The sequence below is a fragment of the Watersipora subatra genome, chromosome 3 (assembly GCF_963576615.1).
Source record: "Watersipora subatra chromosome 3, tzWatSuba1.1, whole genome shotgun sequence".
Taxonomy (NCBI): domain Eukaryota; kingdom Metazoa; phylum Bryozoa; class Gymnolaemata; order Cheilostomatida; family Watersiporidae; genus Watersipora; species Watersipora subatra.
In genome coordinates this window covers 68352425-68371850 of record NC_088710.1, presented here as the reverse complement: position 1 = coordinate 68371850, position 19426 = coordinate 68352425, and the positions used below count along the sequence as shown (strand labels likewise).

Here is a 19426-nt window from a genome sequence, read left to right as displayed (position 1 = left end):
GAATACATTTCTGCGGTGCGTTGGTAGGCAATCGAAACACAAATGTTAAAAATACCACATAAATTATGGAAGTGGAAACTTCAAGCGGGAGAGAGATTGTCACATATATATGGTATAATTATTATAAGTTATTACAAAGAAGCATAAACAATGTAATAAGAATTCTCAAAAAATTTGTATATTTCCCTAATATAATCAGTAATTACTTGTATGATAAATGCTTGTTCAATGGTACTCATGTTTAATAATTGTTTACTGCATTGTTTAATATGTATATAATTAAAAACTTTTTTAAATTGTCGCATTAACATGGACATAAAAATACAGATGAAGATGAGGATAAAAATGAAATAAAATAATGAGGAAGAAGACAAAAAGCTGAAAGTTATTTTACAAAGAAGGCCCAGAAGAAAAAGTATGTACATCAGATTTTGAGAAGTTTTGATTATAGTTTCAAGCATTTTAACAGCATTTGCTGGCTCTTTGGTTGAATAATTTTTGAGGAAACAACTTTTAGCACACTATTACAAGTAAACTCAATAGTGCTTCGAATTGAATAAGTTGTACTACAAGTAATAAGTTTATAGTTTTGTTTATTCGCCTAAATTTCCGCTTAGCAAGTATAATAGAACCTAGTTTACTCAACTACATAAAACTGAGAATTCGCTCAGTTGAATACGAGACACTACAATTTAGCAGCTAGTATTTTAGACAGCTCTTTACATTGATTGGCTTTATGTACATAAACACTTTAACACAGCCTCCTAACGTCGATAAATAGAGAGTAAACCTCACTATGCAGAAAATAAAAGAAGAGTTTCAAGCATACAATTTATGCTTGAAACTATATGCCTTTGAGTTTAAGCATTTCTAAAATATTTTTTGTAACATAAGTAGATGATGGTTTATTGCATATAGAAGCACATGCTCATAACTTCATAGTCAGCTATGAACATCAGGTTACTCTGATGGGTAAAACAAAGCTCATGGTACCAAAAGAGCAAAGTCGAATGAACCAGCATATTTCCATTAATGTGTGCCCTGTGCCCGCCTGTTAACTATAAAAAACATAACTTGACAGCCAAGCTGAAATCGGGCAAAAGAATTCTTTGGCCTAGCCGAAAGGTCAATATGATTGTTTGGAGTTGTCGAAATAATATTTGAAAAGACAACTCCTAAATTTTCATATAACGCGAGGTATACGGTAAGTTACATTTATGATATTAGTGATTTCTGATCTATTACTCAATTCTATACGTATGTTTATTCGTTGATGCGTTTTTTCTCCGTTTATTATTATACACTGTATTATTAGTCCATTTCGCGATAAGGAGCGTTGGTTATTTCTATTTGTTAATGGAGTGGTTGCGATCGTATGCCTTGCTATGCTTTTGCTTTACTACGCGGTTAATGCTTATTGTTCAAACTATTTTGAACAAAGTTTGAACTATTGTTTAAACTTCAAAATTGTTTAAGGTTTTAAAGTTTTTTAAGTCTGAAACTTGCATAAAACAACAAAAATAATGCTTAAAATCATTGATATACAGGGGATATACAACCCCCCCATGGGGGGCTGTGTATCATTGATAAAATGAAAGAGCGTTAAACTAAAAGGCTAGTTTTAAACTTGCTTTATCTTTAATTTGTCCTAAAATGAAAAGTACGCTGTCAAACTCACAAAACAATTCTGCCGTGAAGAAGAACAGCAAACATTACAACCTTTAACTGGGTGTATAAAATCAGCGTTGTTTTTAAGAGAATATCAGGAATCTATAATTGAATATTAAAAACATACGGTTATGAGAATGATACGGTGAGACCCAGCAACAAAAATTTACAGTGTGTATCATGCGCATTGTAAAGCAAATTAAAAGCTATTCATTCAACTTAGCTGTGGTTGATATGCGCTGTTGAATAAAGAAAGTTACACAAGTAAGTTATCAAGAAACTTATCCCTCAGTAGCCTGCATGTTGCTAGTTCCTTTAGAAAGAAACATGTGCTCAAAAACCTATGGGTTATAACATGTAGATCTATGCAAATGCCAGCTGATAGTAGGATTATAAAAAACTCAGAATGAAGGCCAATGAAACTAAATTAATTAGAGATTATTTTCAATTTGATGCTGTCAATCGTTCACTGCTCACTGCCAAGCAAACGCTAAGCATTTGGCTTTTAATATATTTATGGTCAATTAACGCTGTTTGTATACTTGTGACACATAAATGAATACGCAAAAGATGATTTGTTGAAACATTGATTGTTGCTCTTCTCAGCCAACGAACAAAAATTTAATAGCATGCTCAGGTCAAGTGTCTCGAACTTAATTAAACACATATATTTGTGCAGTCAAACACTAACTGATTAACAGAGTAGCCTACATGCAGCGCGTGAGTATAAAAACAAGCGTCTTAGTAATGCTGATGCAATACAGATAGTATAGGTATTTACAAACGTTAACTAACTAAAACCAAAGTACATATTGTAGACAACTTTAAGACATCTCTCTTTCTAAAACAAAAGAGCCAAGGCGCTACATCTAACATACAGAATCTAGAACACGAAAGTCAATTATTGTTGTGTACTACACTGTATATCATCTATACATAACATAATCATTAAACCTTGATAGACATGTTCCAACACGAGTTGGTTGAGAGGATTTGCCAGCATTAGTTAGATTTGGACAAGCAAATACATTGTCATTATTATTTCTAATGTCTCCATCGTTTACTTGGGCAGTATTTGGTTGAGATTGTCCTAGGTCATTGTCAATATCAATAGATATGTAAGTCTTGCTATCATTATCTCTTCTGATTTGTCTATGATTTTTTGATATTTAGCATCAGTGGCCATGTCTTTCACTATATAATGTTTTCCGTTCTTTCGAGAACAGTTGCTGGCTTCCACAAACTGCTGGCAGTGTCTCGTATCCTTACATGGTCTTCGGGTTTTAAAGGTGGGAGATCTTTAGCAGTGCTGTCATAGAATCTCTTTTCTTTTTTATAGCGCCTTGACGGCCAGCAGATATCTATTGTTGATGTTTGCTGGGCTGCATTGCAACCTTTGTAGAGGGCAAGAGTGTTCTGGTTCTCCTACCAAGTGGTCTCTTTGCTGGTGATGGTATTCCGTCTGCTTTAGGTGTGTTTCAGTAATTGAGCAGTGCTTGGTAAGGATCATTAGATTTAGCTAGAAGACTTGAGAATCCCAACTGCACGTTTCGCTAGTTCACATGACTGAGGATGCTGTGGACTTGAGGTACGATGCTCAAATTGCCATGCAGATGAGAAGTCTTAACAAGTTCCTGGAGAATTGGGGGCCATTGTCATTTATCACTTTGAGAGTATACCTTGTCTAGCAAAAAGTGACTTGACATGAACTAAATTACAGTTGAGTTACTCGTACCGTTCAGCTTTGACTACTCAATAAACCCGCTGTAATAGTTGGCTACTATGAGAAAGTGTTGACTTTTATATTAAAATAAATCCATTCTTACAGTTTCCCATGGTAATGTTGGCGTTTCCACAGACTATAGTGTTTCTTTTTGTTGATATCTCTGGTACTGCTTACATTCATCACAAAATCAGACAGTATCTATAATTTTGGCTGACATTCCAGGCCAATATACAAACCCCTTGGCATTCTTGGTGCATGATGTCTGTTTTGAGTGAGGCTCGTGTATCAACTGCAACATGTGTTTTCTCATAGCTACGGGTACAACAATTTGTTGATCTTTGAATACTAATCCATCATTTTCGTAAGCGAATGTTAAGCACACAAAAATTGTCACAGATTTTCATCAAGTTCCTTTATACTATCAGGCCAACCAGCCCTAATTGCTTCACGTAGTTTTGAAGTTCGCTACCATTAGAGATAGCTCCTCGAAGTTCAGCTTGTAGAGCATAGGGAGAATGAAAAACAGTAAGGAAGTTCAGGTTTGGAATTTTTCCGCTCAACAACTGCTCACTCTTGTAAGCAGCTCTGCTCAATATATTAGCAATATCGAGCTGTTTCCCATGCTTTTAAGCTACAGTAGCATCATATGGCATCAGCCCCCAGATTACATTGAGTAGACATGGAGGTATTTTGTCAGTTGGCTTGCCAATAATGTTGACAAGGGGCTTGTGGTCTGTTGCATTGCTAAAGCGTTTCCATAAATGTACCGGTGAAAATTCTCTGCACCAAAAACAACAGCCCTCATTTCCTTCTCTATCTGTGCCCAATCTTGTTCTGTGCTTGTAAGCATTTTTGAAGCATAAGCCACTGGTTTTCCTTTTCGTAAGAGCGCTGCCCTAACGGTTGATTTGCTCGGGTCAACAAAATCAGAAAAGGCTTTGTAACATCATAGTAAATTAAAACAAGAGTTGAAGAAATTGAATTCTTAAGCTTTTTGAAGTTTTTTTTGTACTGTTGTGTCCAGTGCTGTTGTGTCCAGATGAAGTCAAAGTTCTTCTCAGTCGTTTTGCGTAGCTCACCTAAAGTTTCAGAGAGATGTGGCACAAACTTTGTGAGGTAGTTAACCATGCCTATTATTCTCCGCACTCCTGTTTGGTCGATTGGAGGTTCTAGATTGTATATGGCAGAAACCCTGCAAGGATCAGGTTTCACTCCGTTGGCCAAAAGACTATGTTTAATGTGTTCTACTTGAGATACAGCGATCTGGGACTTACTATCTTGGAGCATGTACAACAGGTGTATATGTGTCTCTATATTTATAGAATGCTCAACTTCGATGCATCCCAGTCCTTCAAATACATCTGAATAATTCTCAAGCAAGGATGTGCTATTGTCAAGCTCGTCTGTAGAATGTATCTGGTGAAGCATAGAGAAAAGGCCTAGTTTAACACATGCCTTGTCACCTAACACACTCCTTATACCTTTTGGCACTACCATGAATTTCAGCATCAGACTTTGGTCATTAGTTCTAGCAGTATCAGTTACTTGCCCACATGGGACAAGTTGATGACCAGAGTAGCAGTATAGAGTGGTGTTGCAGGGGTGCACTGGCAGGTTCATACGGCTTACATTTTGTACAGGAAATGTATTGCACTCAGCTTCAGTATCTAGCAGATCTGATATTTTAGTATTATTGATCTCAATGTCAGTAGTTCAGTCTGCCGAATTAGGTTTTAAACTTTTCACACACCCAACAAATAGAGAGTTACACTCGCTACGAGCGGATGACTTGCAGCAGTACTTCTCGAAATGATTAAACTTGTGGCAGTTGTTACAAATTTGTCCTTTGCTGGGCATGCGTTGAGTGGATGTTTGGTTTGACTTCCACACTTAGTGCATTTGCTTGGCTGGTATTTTCTAGAATGACCAACTTCGTGACGCACATTTCTTTTAACTGCATCTATTGAGACACTTTCTTCCTTGGCTGCTTCTTCTAAATGCCTAAGCATTTCCACTATTTTGTCTAACTCACCCTTCTTCATCTGTTTAATCTTAGCAGCAATGTTTAAATCATACAGGCCTATCACCAATGTGTGTAGTATTTATGTTTCATTCTGTTCCCCAAACTCACAATGATGAGCCTTTTCTCTCAACTCCGTCAGATATTCACCTATGGTTGTATTATTCTGCTTGCAGTTGAGAAAATAGTCCCTTGAGTTGGAAAGGTTGTGCCTTGGTTTGCAAAAGTTGTCAAAGTTATCTACTACATCCTTGAATACATTCTTATATTTGCCAGTTGCATATGTGAATGTCTTTTAGATGTTTTTGCCTCTCTCACTAATAGTCCGCAATAACAGCGCGATTTTAACTTTATCGTCAGCTTTTATCTTTGTCAACGGCTGCCAGGAAATGCTGAAAGTCTTCATTGTACACTCTCCATTCTGCTGGCAGATCAACACCTGCCAATGGTTTAGGAGCAAGAAACTGATACTCGCTAGCCTTAGCAACCAAGTTATGCAGTAATTCAAATAATGCACACCAGTAGTTCAAGCTAAAACTACCTGACACCCTGTGTCTTGAATTCAAACAAATATACTTGTGCATAGTCAAACACTAACTGATTAACAGAGTACAGCGCGCGAATATAAAAACAAGTGTCTTAGTAATGCTGATGCAATACAGGAAGTATAGGTATTTATGAATGATAATTAAAACCAAAGTACATAGTGTAGGCAACTTCAATACACTTAGTTTCTGCATTTTAATAGTACTGACTGTGGCTTTGTAAAACATGTTTTTTATCCAACACTCATTAGAATCAAGTACTTCTCATTGAAAATGCTGCCGGGTTATTCTTTATTGGCCATACTTGACCTGGCAGCTAGTTGGTTAATGAGGCAGCTCATACTTGCTTCAAATTAACCCTGGTTGTGCTATTGGAACAGAGACCTGGGTTGTTTACTTGTGTGATCAGTGTGAGGAAAAAGTTAGCTTCTCAGGCTGTTATCTTGAAGGAAAAATGCTAAAGCGAAAACTTTTATTAGAATAAATACTTGGGCTGTTCACTTTTAACCAGTCTAAATTTCAGATGCTATCACTAATAAAGGCCTACCAATGGACATTGGTAAAATTTAAAGGAGGTCTGATCAATTTTACAAGTCTGGCATTATATTTTGCATTACACGCACTGACTCAATGCACACAGTAATTATCTTCTCCAGCTATCCTCACTATTAAGGTGTTGATAGATGTGTCTGTAGAGCCATCAGGTGCATAAAAACTAGTCTAGAAGTTACTGACTTGTGTTGTTTACAGCAGAATATATGCTAAATTTAATTAAAAGTGGCCATTTGGTATTGGCTGTGTTGTTGTGAAATTATAGCATGTCTTTTCAGAAAAATGGTCTTTGTAACAATTCCCAACAAGCTTTCAGAACAAGAACTGACCTTACAAAGAAAGTTTGCTGAACTACGGAAAATAGTGAGTAGGCTGTACTAAATAGGCTAACAATTGCAATAGAAAGTAACATTTTTTGACCTTCTTTTCAAAAGGCCAACTAATGTCACTTTCTTAGCTCAAACTAATTGTCATATTCATTTGAAATCATTTTAATCTGTTCTGTAATGGACCCCAATACCTAGCCTCTTTCAAAATTTTTACTAAATTATTGCATTCCTAACAGAAAAAGCAGCTGGCACAAATTAAGGCAGCCAGCTCTCGTCCACCTGATCTTGAAACTGAGAAAAAGAACTTGAAGCGGACTACAAGCGAAGCAGCGGAGGCAGCAACAGGTAAACATGTCATCTGATTGCCAAAAACAGTACAAGCGATCTTTTTTACAAAGCTAATTTTCTTTTATTGTTAGTAAAAAATAGTAAAGCTCTTTTTGTTCTTTTGAGGTAAGGAATGATGTTTCTTGTGTTGGCAGCATGTGCAAGTTTAAAGGGTTGGTGACGCCCTTAATAATCCTTTATAACATTTGTCTTCCCTTTTTGTTATTTTGTTCTTTACACATTTCTTTTAGGTTTTTGTGGTTCTTGTCAGAAGAGTACTTGTTGCGATATTTCACATGTCAAACATGATGTCTATTTCTCCTTGTCAGTCAAGTATCAATAGCATGTACACTTCTTATATCTACTGCTGCAATCTCATATTCTACCAGTTTGCAGGTTAACTAAGAGATCTTCCGGTAGGAGCAACTGTACGTACTTGGCCACTTGTGCAGTGTTTTCTAACACTAGATTAAGTTGGCAGTAAAACTGGAGTTTGTTGGTTTGTGCTGTTTTTATGAGCTATTAGTGTTTGTATGCTGTTGAACTATTACTACTACTGTAGAACCACTACTACTACTGTAGAACTACTACTGTAGAACCACTACTACTACTGTAGAACTACTGCTGTAGAACTACTACTGTAGAACTACTACTACAGAACCACTACTACCACTACTACTTCTGTAGAAACTACTACTACTTCTGTAGAACTACTACTATACTGTAGAACTACTACTGTAGGACTACTGCTGTAGAACTGCTACTACAAAACCACTACTACCACTACTACTACTGTAGAACTACTCACGCAGCCAAAGCATCTGAGCTTTAATCTCATACTTCGTTACACTAGATTGTTCTACCAGGTCATGTGATTGGAGTTAAAACTATGAAGTTTTGATGCTGCAGAACAGGCGAAGAAGCTTTTAAAAGCTGGAGCCATCAAGGTAGACACAACAAAGCAGGTCAAACAGTTTAAAAGGGCAAAGATTGGACGAGGTTCTACCTCTAAGGTACTTCACCCTTTATACTGGTCATCATCTCATACCATTCAATGTTCCGAATTCCAGAAAATCTAGCCCCGCCTCTTCTACCTACAGAAACTTGATGCTACATGTCAATGTGCCAATCACATGGAGATCGTCTACCAATATTCTTTGCTCAAACATTTTTTGCTTGTTTATCATAGGAAGGGCTAGACAGGCAGACCTCATTGGCTGGCTACAAGCCTTACAATGTATCAGACAGTACAGCCACTCTATCCAGTGATGAGGTAAGCCTATAAGTAGTGGCACTCGCTCTAGTGAAGCGTATTGGTTGACTGGGTGTAATAGGAAATGTGTACAGCTTGTGTGATGATATTTCAGATTTGCTAGTGAGCATTTAAAGATGGCAAACTGCTTTCATTGGCGAGTTATTACATTAGAGTGGTCCCATTTTCTAAATTCTTTGCTTTTTTGCAATTTGAACTCATCAAATGGTAGTGATCTTACGATCTTGCCAATTATCTTACGATAATTGCGCAGTCATTCACTTCAGTTTAAAAATCATAGGCGAATGTTTATCCATTAGTATCACCTAGCAATGACTTTGATATCATAGTTGAATTCACACATGTTTTTTAATAATTTTGTCATTTGTAATTCTTTTTTTATTGTTTTTTTATCTTGGTGCCTTTTTTTGCATGCCATTTCTGCCTAAAGCTGGTGTCCCATGTGCAAGATTAGAATTTTTAACTGATCTATAAATGCATTTTGAGTAAACAATGTACTTTTTGCATGCAGTCTGATGGAAAGAGGGCAGGCCGTCACAGTCTCAGGGATCCGTTTGTACCATCTTCATCCTTAAGAGATCCGCCAACACCCAGACGAGGTCCTAGAATATTTGTTAGAGGTACTGGAATTACTGAGGACTTTCTTAAAGAGACATTCTCAACAGTTGGAGGCACAATTTTACACATAAATATGGAAGCCAATGGTCGGTGAGCGCAAGCCAAATTTCATTTACTAAATATACACTAAACTTTCAACTTTACCCTAGGACACTTATATTTTGCTAGTATTTAGTTTCGTGAATAGCATACAGAGTAAAATTTCACTGCAACTTAATTTCGCAGCTCTGATGAGTGCGAAAATATAGTGATGTGAAAATAAATGCAGTGAAACAAACATAATTAGATTCCTCAGGTTCAGTTCACCGTAGGCCTGTATTCACTGGTTGCAAATTGGGGTGGCTAATGTTAGGCGACTAGTTATGAACACCTGAGGGTGTTGAGGGGGCAGTGTAAGCCCCCAACAGGTTTTTCTTATGTAGGGCCTCAGCCGGGCCTCTCGTGTGAAGTTTTAAAAATTTTTATTGGAAAGTATCAACATTTTTCTATTTTTTGAGATTTGTTTTGTTTTAGGTAATGTGACTGACGAGACGTTTTTAAATTAAAATAGGCAAAACTTGACCGCAGTTAAAACGCTCAGAAAAAAGACATCTTTTTCTTTTGAGCGTTTTAACAAAGATCAATTTTGCCGATTTTATAAGTTCATACGGAAGTTTCCACGCTTTCGATGGGACATGGCCAAGCGGATGTTTGGTAAAACTTGATATTTTGTAAACCTTTATAAAAGTCGTTAACAAGAATATTTTGCCACTGATGATGATAATAATGACGCCTAAGAACTACTACAAGTTGATGTTTGTCTCTATGGCTTGGAATAAAGTGATATTCTACAGCGATAAAAACCGTCTCCATAGCCGTTGGGCAAATAACTTTTCGAATAAATGATGTTGAGGTCGAGTTATCTGAAGCAATTTATCATTGCGTGGGAACAGACCAAACAAATCCGTTCGAGTTAACCTTGTGTTTGAGATGAAATGTTACATTTTATCCGAGGGTGAGTTATCCGAGTTTGACTGTACTTAGCCACGGAAAGTTCCTAAAAAGTTGGGACGGCTCAGCCGGCCAGCTGCCCCAGGGAATACGGGCCTGGTTCACCGATAAGAAATAAATTTCAATTTGGGACTAGTTTGTAATCGTGAACCGCAGGTAGAATGGTGTGGGTGAGGTCGAGAATACAATTTGATCGCTTTCTGCCATTTGTTTCTTGGACTATCCATGAACAAACCTATTTAAATTCGCCTTTTCGCTCGTTCGTTATGATTGTTTAGTTTCGCGCATGAAATTTTCGCGAGAGGATGACTCCGCGAAAGTTAGATGAGGCGAATACATAAGTGTCCTAGGGTATATAATTATCAAGAAATATTTAAATATATTTTTGGACTGATTTATCACAGTCATATTAGCTAAGATTTATTTCTCGTTTAAATCCATACGCACAGATAACATCTAGGAACATGTTGGTCAAATGTATGTATTCATGCTCAATGCTTGACAGTTTTTGTGCCATCACCTGCTTTGCTTGTCTTCTAGTACACTCACTTATCATTGAGCTGCATTGCAGGTCAGGCTTTGTGACCTTTGACACTGCGGAAAGTGCTGATGAAGCTGTTGCACAGTTTAACAAGAGGACAGCGGGTGGCATCATGCTGGAGGTGGAGATAGCGAGACGACAGCGTGGCAGCCTCCAAAGTCGAGTTAATTTCGATAAGAACAACCCTCAGGTAATATACTGACAGCATCCAGCATGTGGAACAGCCCTTGCTATAGTCCTTACCTAATCTTTCTCTTTGTGTACTTCATCTCATTAACTGTAACTCTCCTCATTCATCTACAACCCTTTAGTCCTTCCCTTTTGAATCCACAGATACTTTTATTATACTCAATGCTCTGTACGTAGTTGTATGACGGCATGATTTTCAATATTCTTTTAGCAGTTACCGGACCAGAAAAGTCCACAAGTGGCAGATCGGTCCATGATCAGTTATGAAGATGACAACATGTTTGAATGAACTCAATTTCGTTAGCTGATTACTTACATCAGCTTATTTGTCATGTAGAAGAGGTTTGGCTGCCTTATTCCCATCTTATTATGATGAGCGGGGCAGAGATACAGTAAATGAAAATAGAAAAGGAAGTCTGTATTAATGTTCACAAATTTCACCATCTTCGTATTTATTTTTATGTGCAACCAAACATTGGTGCTGGTTGCTTTAGCAGATTCTAGACCTATCTGTATTGTGCCAGCCATTTTAAAGGCTATATTGATTAGACATATCTCAATTATCTGATGCATGATGATCTCTCTATCATAGTTATGAATACGTTGCTGCCATTTTATCACACTTGTAAAAAAATTTGTCAAATATTTTTATGTTGAAGAAAATTAGCGGTTGTAAAAATTGGTAACACTAGTATTCTATATTGTATACTGCTGTATTTAATGCACAGAGCTGCATATAAATTGGTGGTGAGTTATTAAGTATCAGTCAGATGTATGCTGAACGCTAGGTATATGTGGGCCAGATTAGTCAATCTATTCTCAATTGATTACAATACCAACTCATTAGGACAAGAACTGAGTACTACTATAAGATCTGTCGTGGTGACTTCTTTTGGCCCAAACATGAGATAAATACATGAAGGTGTACAATAAACAGGATTCTATATCCAAAGGGCATGCGTCTCTTCCTCCTATAGATCTACCTATGTGCTAGTTGTGCTTTGGCATACATGTTTTAATTCTTTACAAAAAAAAAATACACGAACTGCTGATCATTTTGATAAAAAGGCAATCATGCTGTTCAAAGAACTCTGAGCAGGTTGCAGGACATTCTTTGATGTTGGTCTATTGTCTTGTGCCATGGTGAGTCAATTTCAAATGCACTGAGGACAAATTCTTTCCTAACATAAAGACGTAAAAAAGATCAGATCGTGTAAACAATGATTTTTAAAAATATTTTGGATCAAATACTTTACATTAAATCATTATTTGTATTAAAACAAGTGTAAATCAGATACAAATAACAAAACCTTAACTTTTTGCTGATCTAGTAAAGATTGTTTAAGTCGCTTTTATAGAATTACATGAATCGTTACGCAGTAAGCTGTGAAAATGTTAGTTAGTAAGCAGAGTTTCGAAGCACACAGAAAATTTGGTCTGAAGGGACAAATATTTCTGTTATGGTATCATTGTTGTGTGTACTGTTGAAAATTTAGGAGATGTGTAGTTGATTTATTCTGCCTCCTGATCTCGATAACATCACTGTCTTAGTTCTTCGCAGTTTATAATCAACAGTAGTGGACAGGGCATCAGCATGTTTAGGTTTTGTGGCTCAAGAATACTCAAAAGTGAGGTCATGACCCAAGCTTACCCAAAAATGGTAACTTGATTTCAGTTGTTGGGAGTTGTCTCCCCAACACTTCAACATCTCCACGAAAGAGGACAACATAGCGTATTTTGCTGAAAGCCTTCGCTTCAACTGCATGTTATTTTTCCTGTCGCTTGTTAGCTTACTAAACTAAAACATACCATACTAACCATGTAACCGGGCTTTAAATGTAGCTTTCTAGAATGTATTTGCTTGCTAAACAGGTTGTCCTCTGGCTGTTCAACACAGTACCAAAAAAGCTCCACTTGAACGGATTGACATGAGTTAAGATCTGGATACAGCTTTCTGATGATTCATGAAGCATAATTCTAGTCTTGTGAGTTGACCGCAGACAATTATTTGCCAACACAAAAAATTAACAAATATAAAGCAAACTAGTAAATAGTCGGCTTTTACCAATCTATAAGATTGTATAATATTTGAATAAAAATTCACTATATTTGTACACAAAGTGACATAAAATCTCACGAGAACAACTGTACTGCAAGCAACGTAAAAAGTAGGTGAATATGGCAAACGGCAAAAAGAACGTACTGTATTTCATCATAATTTTAGCCAACAAATAGTCTCAAGCCACCTCAAACTGTATGAATTGCGTTACCTATGGCTACTAATAACGACTTTCTTTAGCGTGCGCTGAGCCATTATTTGGTTGGCCTTGACTTGAGCCTCTTACAAAATCGCCTGCTCTTCAATTACGGTAACATTAGTTCGCAGCTCGACTACAAGTCCTACATCAGCGCTTCAAGTATGAACGCTTTGTTAATGTATTTCCGCATTTGACTAGCCTATGCCGTGCGCTATACCGCATTAGCCTATTCGACTAAGAAACGAAGATTACATATTTTTAGAGCGTTTCATCACTGAATACACGGATTTTTATTATGGTACACCCTACGTGACTAATTTTTTACATGAAAAGTTTTTATATAGTTCGTGTAATTCCTCCAGTGATCTAGATACTTCGTTTTATAAATCACATCAGTTTATAACCTAAATCGTGGAACAATTTCTCATGTAATTTATAAAATACACAGATTATTTTTACAGATTATTCTATTGACGGCATACAACTTTACTTGGTTATAGCATATCAACAGAGAATGTTATTATTGGTGCTACGTTACTGCAAGTGTGCAAACAACATACTAACGTTAATGTCATCAGTTACCACAGTGAATTAATTTTTTCAAGTACCTGAGCTAGCTTAGTTCGATGTGCGAACAGTTTCAGTAATTTTACGTCTGTTAGTTTTTTTGACGGTAATAGGGTGAGCCATTTATGTTCTCCATGTGCGTTTAAATCTGATGATATAAGCACATTGTGATAAAAATGGTAAAGCAAAAACATAACATTTTATCAGCAAGTGTTAAGAGCATAAGTAGCATGTGATGTTATTAAAGGATGTTAAGCTAGTCATGCATTGAGATAAAAAAAAGTGTAATAATATGTATCATAGGCAAATTACCTGTGTACCGGTATCGTAGCAAAAGTCAGAGCTTATCAGGAGGACAGGGACTGGCCGTCCAGGATGAGGGGTACTAACTGCCAAAGCGTGTTCAGAATCTCAATCCAGTTCGTGTTTGTAGTCTACTTGTTTATTGTGTGCGCTTTCACTGCGGATGTCTTTGGCGGACTGACGAAATCACAATTGCGAGCATTAAAATGTAACGTGCACTTAATTAATACCATTACATCTTCCTTCTCAAGCATGATTGACAAAATGAATATTTTTTAAATGAATATTAATAGTTCAACTGTAGTTTTGGGACAAATTGATAAGTATAGGTTAAAATGATAACACATGATTAGTAACTATCAACTATTTACAGTGGTAAGGAATGGCCAGAGCCGACTCCCTTGGAGTGGGCCAAACGCCTACTCCATGTGGAAGTCCGTGTATCTAGATGGAAGGACTCCGCGATTAGCTCGAGGCTGACGCTTAGAAACAGGCGCAGGACTTCTGGGAGATGTCAGAGGTTGAGGCAGTATTTCAGGTGTGGTTTGGCGGGAGCTTGCGCCATCACTGTTATCTGTGAGAGAATACTGGGCCTCAGCATTCCTAGCAGGAACTGTGGTCATGCGAGCATGATCAGGTTTCAAGTGAACACAGTTTCTCCGGATGGAGAGTCATGATGATCTATGATTACATCCGAGACCATTCTTTTTCTGCATCAGTCCTTATGAGAGCAAAGATGCCAGGCTGCATTCCAGTTAGAGTCCGTGCCTGGCGATCATAAATGCCTTTCTCATTTTTTGGTTAGCAGCCAAAGTCTTAGCTGGTTCAACAAGTACGGGTTTGAGTAGCTCAGTTGTGATTGGTAGGTCACTTCTCATTGATCTGTTAAACAACTGTTCTGCCGGACTGAGTGAACATCCTGTCACTGGCGATTCTCGTTATCTCAGTAGTGACCGCTATACATCCTCCCCTCTTTTTCACACTTCTTTAAAAAGTTTTTTATTGTTTGCACATAACGCTCAGCCTTCCCATTGGACTTCGGATAGTGAGGATTTGAGGTCACAATGGTGAAGGACCATTCGGATGCAAACCTTTGCATGATTTGACTGTTGAAAGGCATGTTGTTAGCCAAGATTGATACTGGTACACCATGTACGGCAAACACAGACTTTAGCACTAGTACCACATCCTCGGTAGTCTTCCTCTTGTGTGGTCTCAGTTCATGGAAGTGAGAATAGCAGTCAATAAGTACTAGATAGTCTTAGCTTTTATACTCCAAGATGTCCATAGCAACTTTGTTCTAAGGAAGGCTAGGTAACTCATTCGACATGAGTGGCTCTTTCTGTTGGCGTCTAGCAAATCTTGCACTACTGTGACAGCCCATAATTTCATTCTTTATAGCAACAAATATTCCAGGCCAGAAGAATTACTTTTTAGCACGTTCTCGGCACTTTTCAATGCCCAGGTGTCCAGCATGAAGAGATTTTAACATTGACTTTCTCAGTGAGCTGGGAACAATCAGACGTTCTTCAAAGTAAAGAAAGCCATCTAGTTCATACATATCAGCTCTTATGTTCCAATAAGGCTGTAGAAGTGTCGGAGCCTGACTTCGCACTGCCCAGTTCCAGCCATCCTTTAGGGCAGTCCTTAACAGTAGCATTGCACCATCGTCAGCATAAGCATGCCTCATAGTGTCAATTGTGCCAGCATCAGCTTCCAAGTTGTGAACCATTACAATCTCCTTCTCAAAGTCAGCGTGATTGCTAGTAATTCTTTGGAGATAAGCACGCGACAGCGTGTCAGCAGTATAAAGATATTTCCCTGGAACATAGTTCAGCTCAGATATATTGTATTGCTGAAGCCTCAGTAATAATCTCTGTAGTCTAGTGACACTTTGTGAAGAGGTTTGTTCAGTATATGAACCAGAGGTTTGTGATCAGCTTGTGCATGTACCTTGTGTCCATATAGATAGCTGTGAAAACGTTCACAGCCAAACACAACAGCAAGCAGTTCTTGTCGATCTGGTGGTAATTGCACTCAGCCTCGGTTAGGCTTCTCGATGCATAGACAACAGGTTTACCCTCCTGTTGCAACACAGCTCCAAGACCACTCTTCGACGCATCAACCTGCAGATGAGCATCCTTAGTTACATCGAAGTACTGCAAGACTGGTTCAGGCGTGAGTAGGCGTTTAATAATTCGGAAGCTTTCCTGTTGCTTATTTGACCATGTCCATTGGCTATCAGTTCTCAATAGTACCCTCAAAAGAAAGCTCTCCAGGAGCTTTCAAGCCACTGTTCATCATGAAAATCCCAAGCAGTCACAGAAGCAAACTACAGAAACAAAAAGCAGAAGCAGAAAATAACCAATTAACAGAGCAGGGTCCAAAAACTCCGACTGCCACCATGTAATAATATGTATCGTAGGCCAATTACCTGTGTACTGGTATCGTAGCAAAAGCCAGAGCTTATCAGGGGGACAGGGACTGGCTGGCCAGGGGGAGGGGTACTAACTGCCAAAGCGTGATCAGAATCTCAATCCAGTTCGTGTTTGTAGTCTACTTGTTTATTGCGCGCGCTTCCACTGCGACTGTCCTTGGCGGTCTGACGAGATCACAATTACGAGCATTAAAATGTCGCACGCAGTTAATTAATACCATTACAAAAAGCTGTTATGGTTCGATCATGTACTGCTGGATTAGTAAATAAACAAAGTAATTTTCACCCTACCATTTAGAAATTGGTAGGTTTTAAAAATCATAAATATACTGTTATTATGATTTTTTAAGCTTTTAAATAGTTCTACTTTTTCTAGGCTTATTCATAAAAGTTTCGACAACTACTTTACTGTAAAGTGTTTGAGAAGCAAGTGTGCAAAGGTATATAGATATACACATTGCATAGACACTGAATTAGCTGGTATTATTTTAGTTTTTTTGATGTCAATGCATTTTAATCAAATATTAACACTTTTCAAATGAGCAAAGGCATGTTGTAATTAAAATATTATCTAAGATAAGTAGTTTATATCTAACAATATTTTAGAGATTGGCTTTATTTGCAAAAGTAGGGTAATGGCAGACTCAAGTCTTGTTTTTTAGAACGTTTACAACTACCTTTTCAAGTAAACTACCTGCTGTAAAGTCTTGTCTATTGCGGGAACTAGTTTGTATGATTATTTTTTTACGCATGTATAATTTTAAGGGTGCTTTAAAATGTTATAAAACTATACACTACATCATACTACACATACATCAGCAGGTTATATTAATAAGTAACTTAGGGTTGCAAGATTATTCTGAAATTGTAACCTAAGCAGCATATAGAATGCGGCAATAAAATAATATAATAAAGCAGCATATAAAATGTGAATGCTACATATAGTAAAATGCTACCATCATGACATTTAAATGAAATTTGAAGGCCTATAATATTGGTATGAGTATCAAAACTGTACGTTCGGATATCTTACAATAAAATAAATAACAATAAGAATAAAGTATATAAAATAGCAATAACATAAGTACCCACTTTATTCAGTTTACTAGCTGATCACTAACACAGTAACTTGATAAGTGATGTGAAAATTGTTATTTCATTTGATAATTTCAGTATTATAGCGTATGTTTGCGTAAATAACAGAATTGGATTTCATACTTTTGGTAAAATTGTTAATAAAAAGACAGGTGAATGTATAATGTAGAAAATGGAGAATTATTCTTTACTATGTACTTTGATAATCCTTACAATGATTCATATCAGCTATTTTTAAGAAACGGAAAGTCTGCGAATTGACATAAATTCACAGTGTTTTTTAACCCTAAATTTTTGCTCAATCATAAGCATATCACGCACCCATCAATAAGCAATATGTGGCATAATCCGCTAGTATTAACTAGTATCGGTGAATTTTCTCTGCAAAAAGTCTCAAGTCATAGCAAGAAAATTACTCCCACTCGTGACTATCAAATTCTGTTATAATGATAGAATAATCTGGTAGAAACTCTGAATTTTGCACAGATGTCTGTTTGCCAGTGTTGTGTCAATATTGCGGTATGGTTTGTGATGCCCCCATTACTATTTACTGTGGTAAAAATACTTTGCAAAACATTAAAATGTTTATACGAATGCTAGCGTGGAGTCAATGTTTTAATTTGATAACTTGCAAAATTGTGCCGCCATTTACCAACTTCTTTTACATGTACTAAATAGTTTTTTCAACAGGTTTAATGTAAAGCTGCCGTTTTTGAGCTCTATTTTATTATATTGGGCTCACTAACAATCATAAAGAATTATTTATATAAAAATTTGATTTGATAGACTGTTTTAGCAAATACTTTCTGGATGAATCTGTGGAAGTAATCTTCTATTGTTTTATCTTCACTGCAATACACATAAATAAACTCATGATCTTGTATTGCATTTGGGTGTGGCTATAGCAAAACAGGTTTATACTTTGCCACAAACTTTTATATTTTGAGGTAGCATAATTTCAGCAATGACTGACCCGCAAATTTTATTTCTGTATGTGCTTCTGCTCTGGCTTAACACTTCTGCACCTTTTCTAAATAGAACCGAGTAGAAGATAACTCATGAAATGTCCTCAAAACAAAAATAGTATTAATAATAATTAATAATAATAATATATACAATGTATATATATAATAACTATTAATAATAATAAGTAATAAAATCTTGCACATCGTCTAGTAGAAGTGCAGCACCTGTATTTGCATTTACTTAAATGGGTGATAAGATAACACAATGTTAACTTAGCATTGTGTTATAATATTATGTTTTGCTTTAATGTTGTGTTAATGTTATATATTTGAGTGCCGTCATACTGACTTTTTACTCAGTACTAAATAGGCTGTAAGTAAGCGAAGTACAGTGCATCACTTCTTGTCTGGCTGCTGCTATTTATGAACAAGATCAAAGGGCATCAGCATTTATAGCGTTTCTATAACCATACTGAGCTATTTTCTGCACTGTTGTATTATAGAACTAATGTGCCATACCAATGTTAGCGCAATTAGTATTGATTTGTGAGTTATTTATGGTTATTAATGATATTAAGTAGATTGAAACACAGGCATAGGAATAACTGTGAAAGGGAAATGCCTTCGTTCTATTCTTTCTTCTTTCTATTCCTTCTTCACAGCAATTGTGATGGTTTCTTATTCTTGCATCTGCTGTGGCAGTGAGATATTACACAGTCAAGATTTATCATAGCCAAATGTCTATCTTGCCGGCACGAAGCATCTATCTGCAAATCATTTTCATACAATAGTTATTGTGTTGTAATATATAAAACATGCACTATAGCCATAAATGTTTCCTTATTAGCGGAAATCACTACTTGTTAGTCGAGGTACAAAGCAAGTCGGTAAGTTGTTGCGGCGTGTTGTCATGCATTGCCTTCACTTCATTTTACTGGATGATATTATTAGTTTTGACCTTTTGATGTATTCAGTTGTGTTAAAGTATATTGACATCTGTAACTGCAAATGTTATATTATACT

At 36.8% G+C, this 19426-nt stretch overlaps 1 protein-coding gene across 2 annotated transcripts; it reads left to right on the top strand.

Moving 5' to 3' along the window:
• Nucleotides 1-6743: 6743 nt before the first annotated feature.
• Nucleotides 6744-11533, top strand: LOC137391413 (negative elongation factor E-like). 2 transcript variants are annotated; one of them, XM_068077879.1, is made up of 7 exons: nt 6744-6874; nt 7077-7185; nt 8077-8180; nt 8357-8440; nt 8952-9148; nt 10620-10779; nt 10993-11533. In XM_068077879.1, exons 1-7 carry the CDS (start codon nt 6794-6796, stop codon nt 11065-11067), a joined length of 810 nt encoding a protein of 269 aa, XP_067933980.1. In that variant the 5' UTR covers nt 6744-6793; the 3' UTR covers nt 11068-11533. The 2 variants fall into 2 exon arrangements, with proteins under 2 accessions (XP_067933980.1, XP_067933979.1); XM_068077878.1 differs by having other exon boundaries at nt 10990-11533.
• Nucleotides 11534-19426: the final 7893 nt, after the last annotated feature.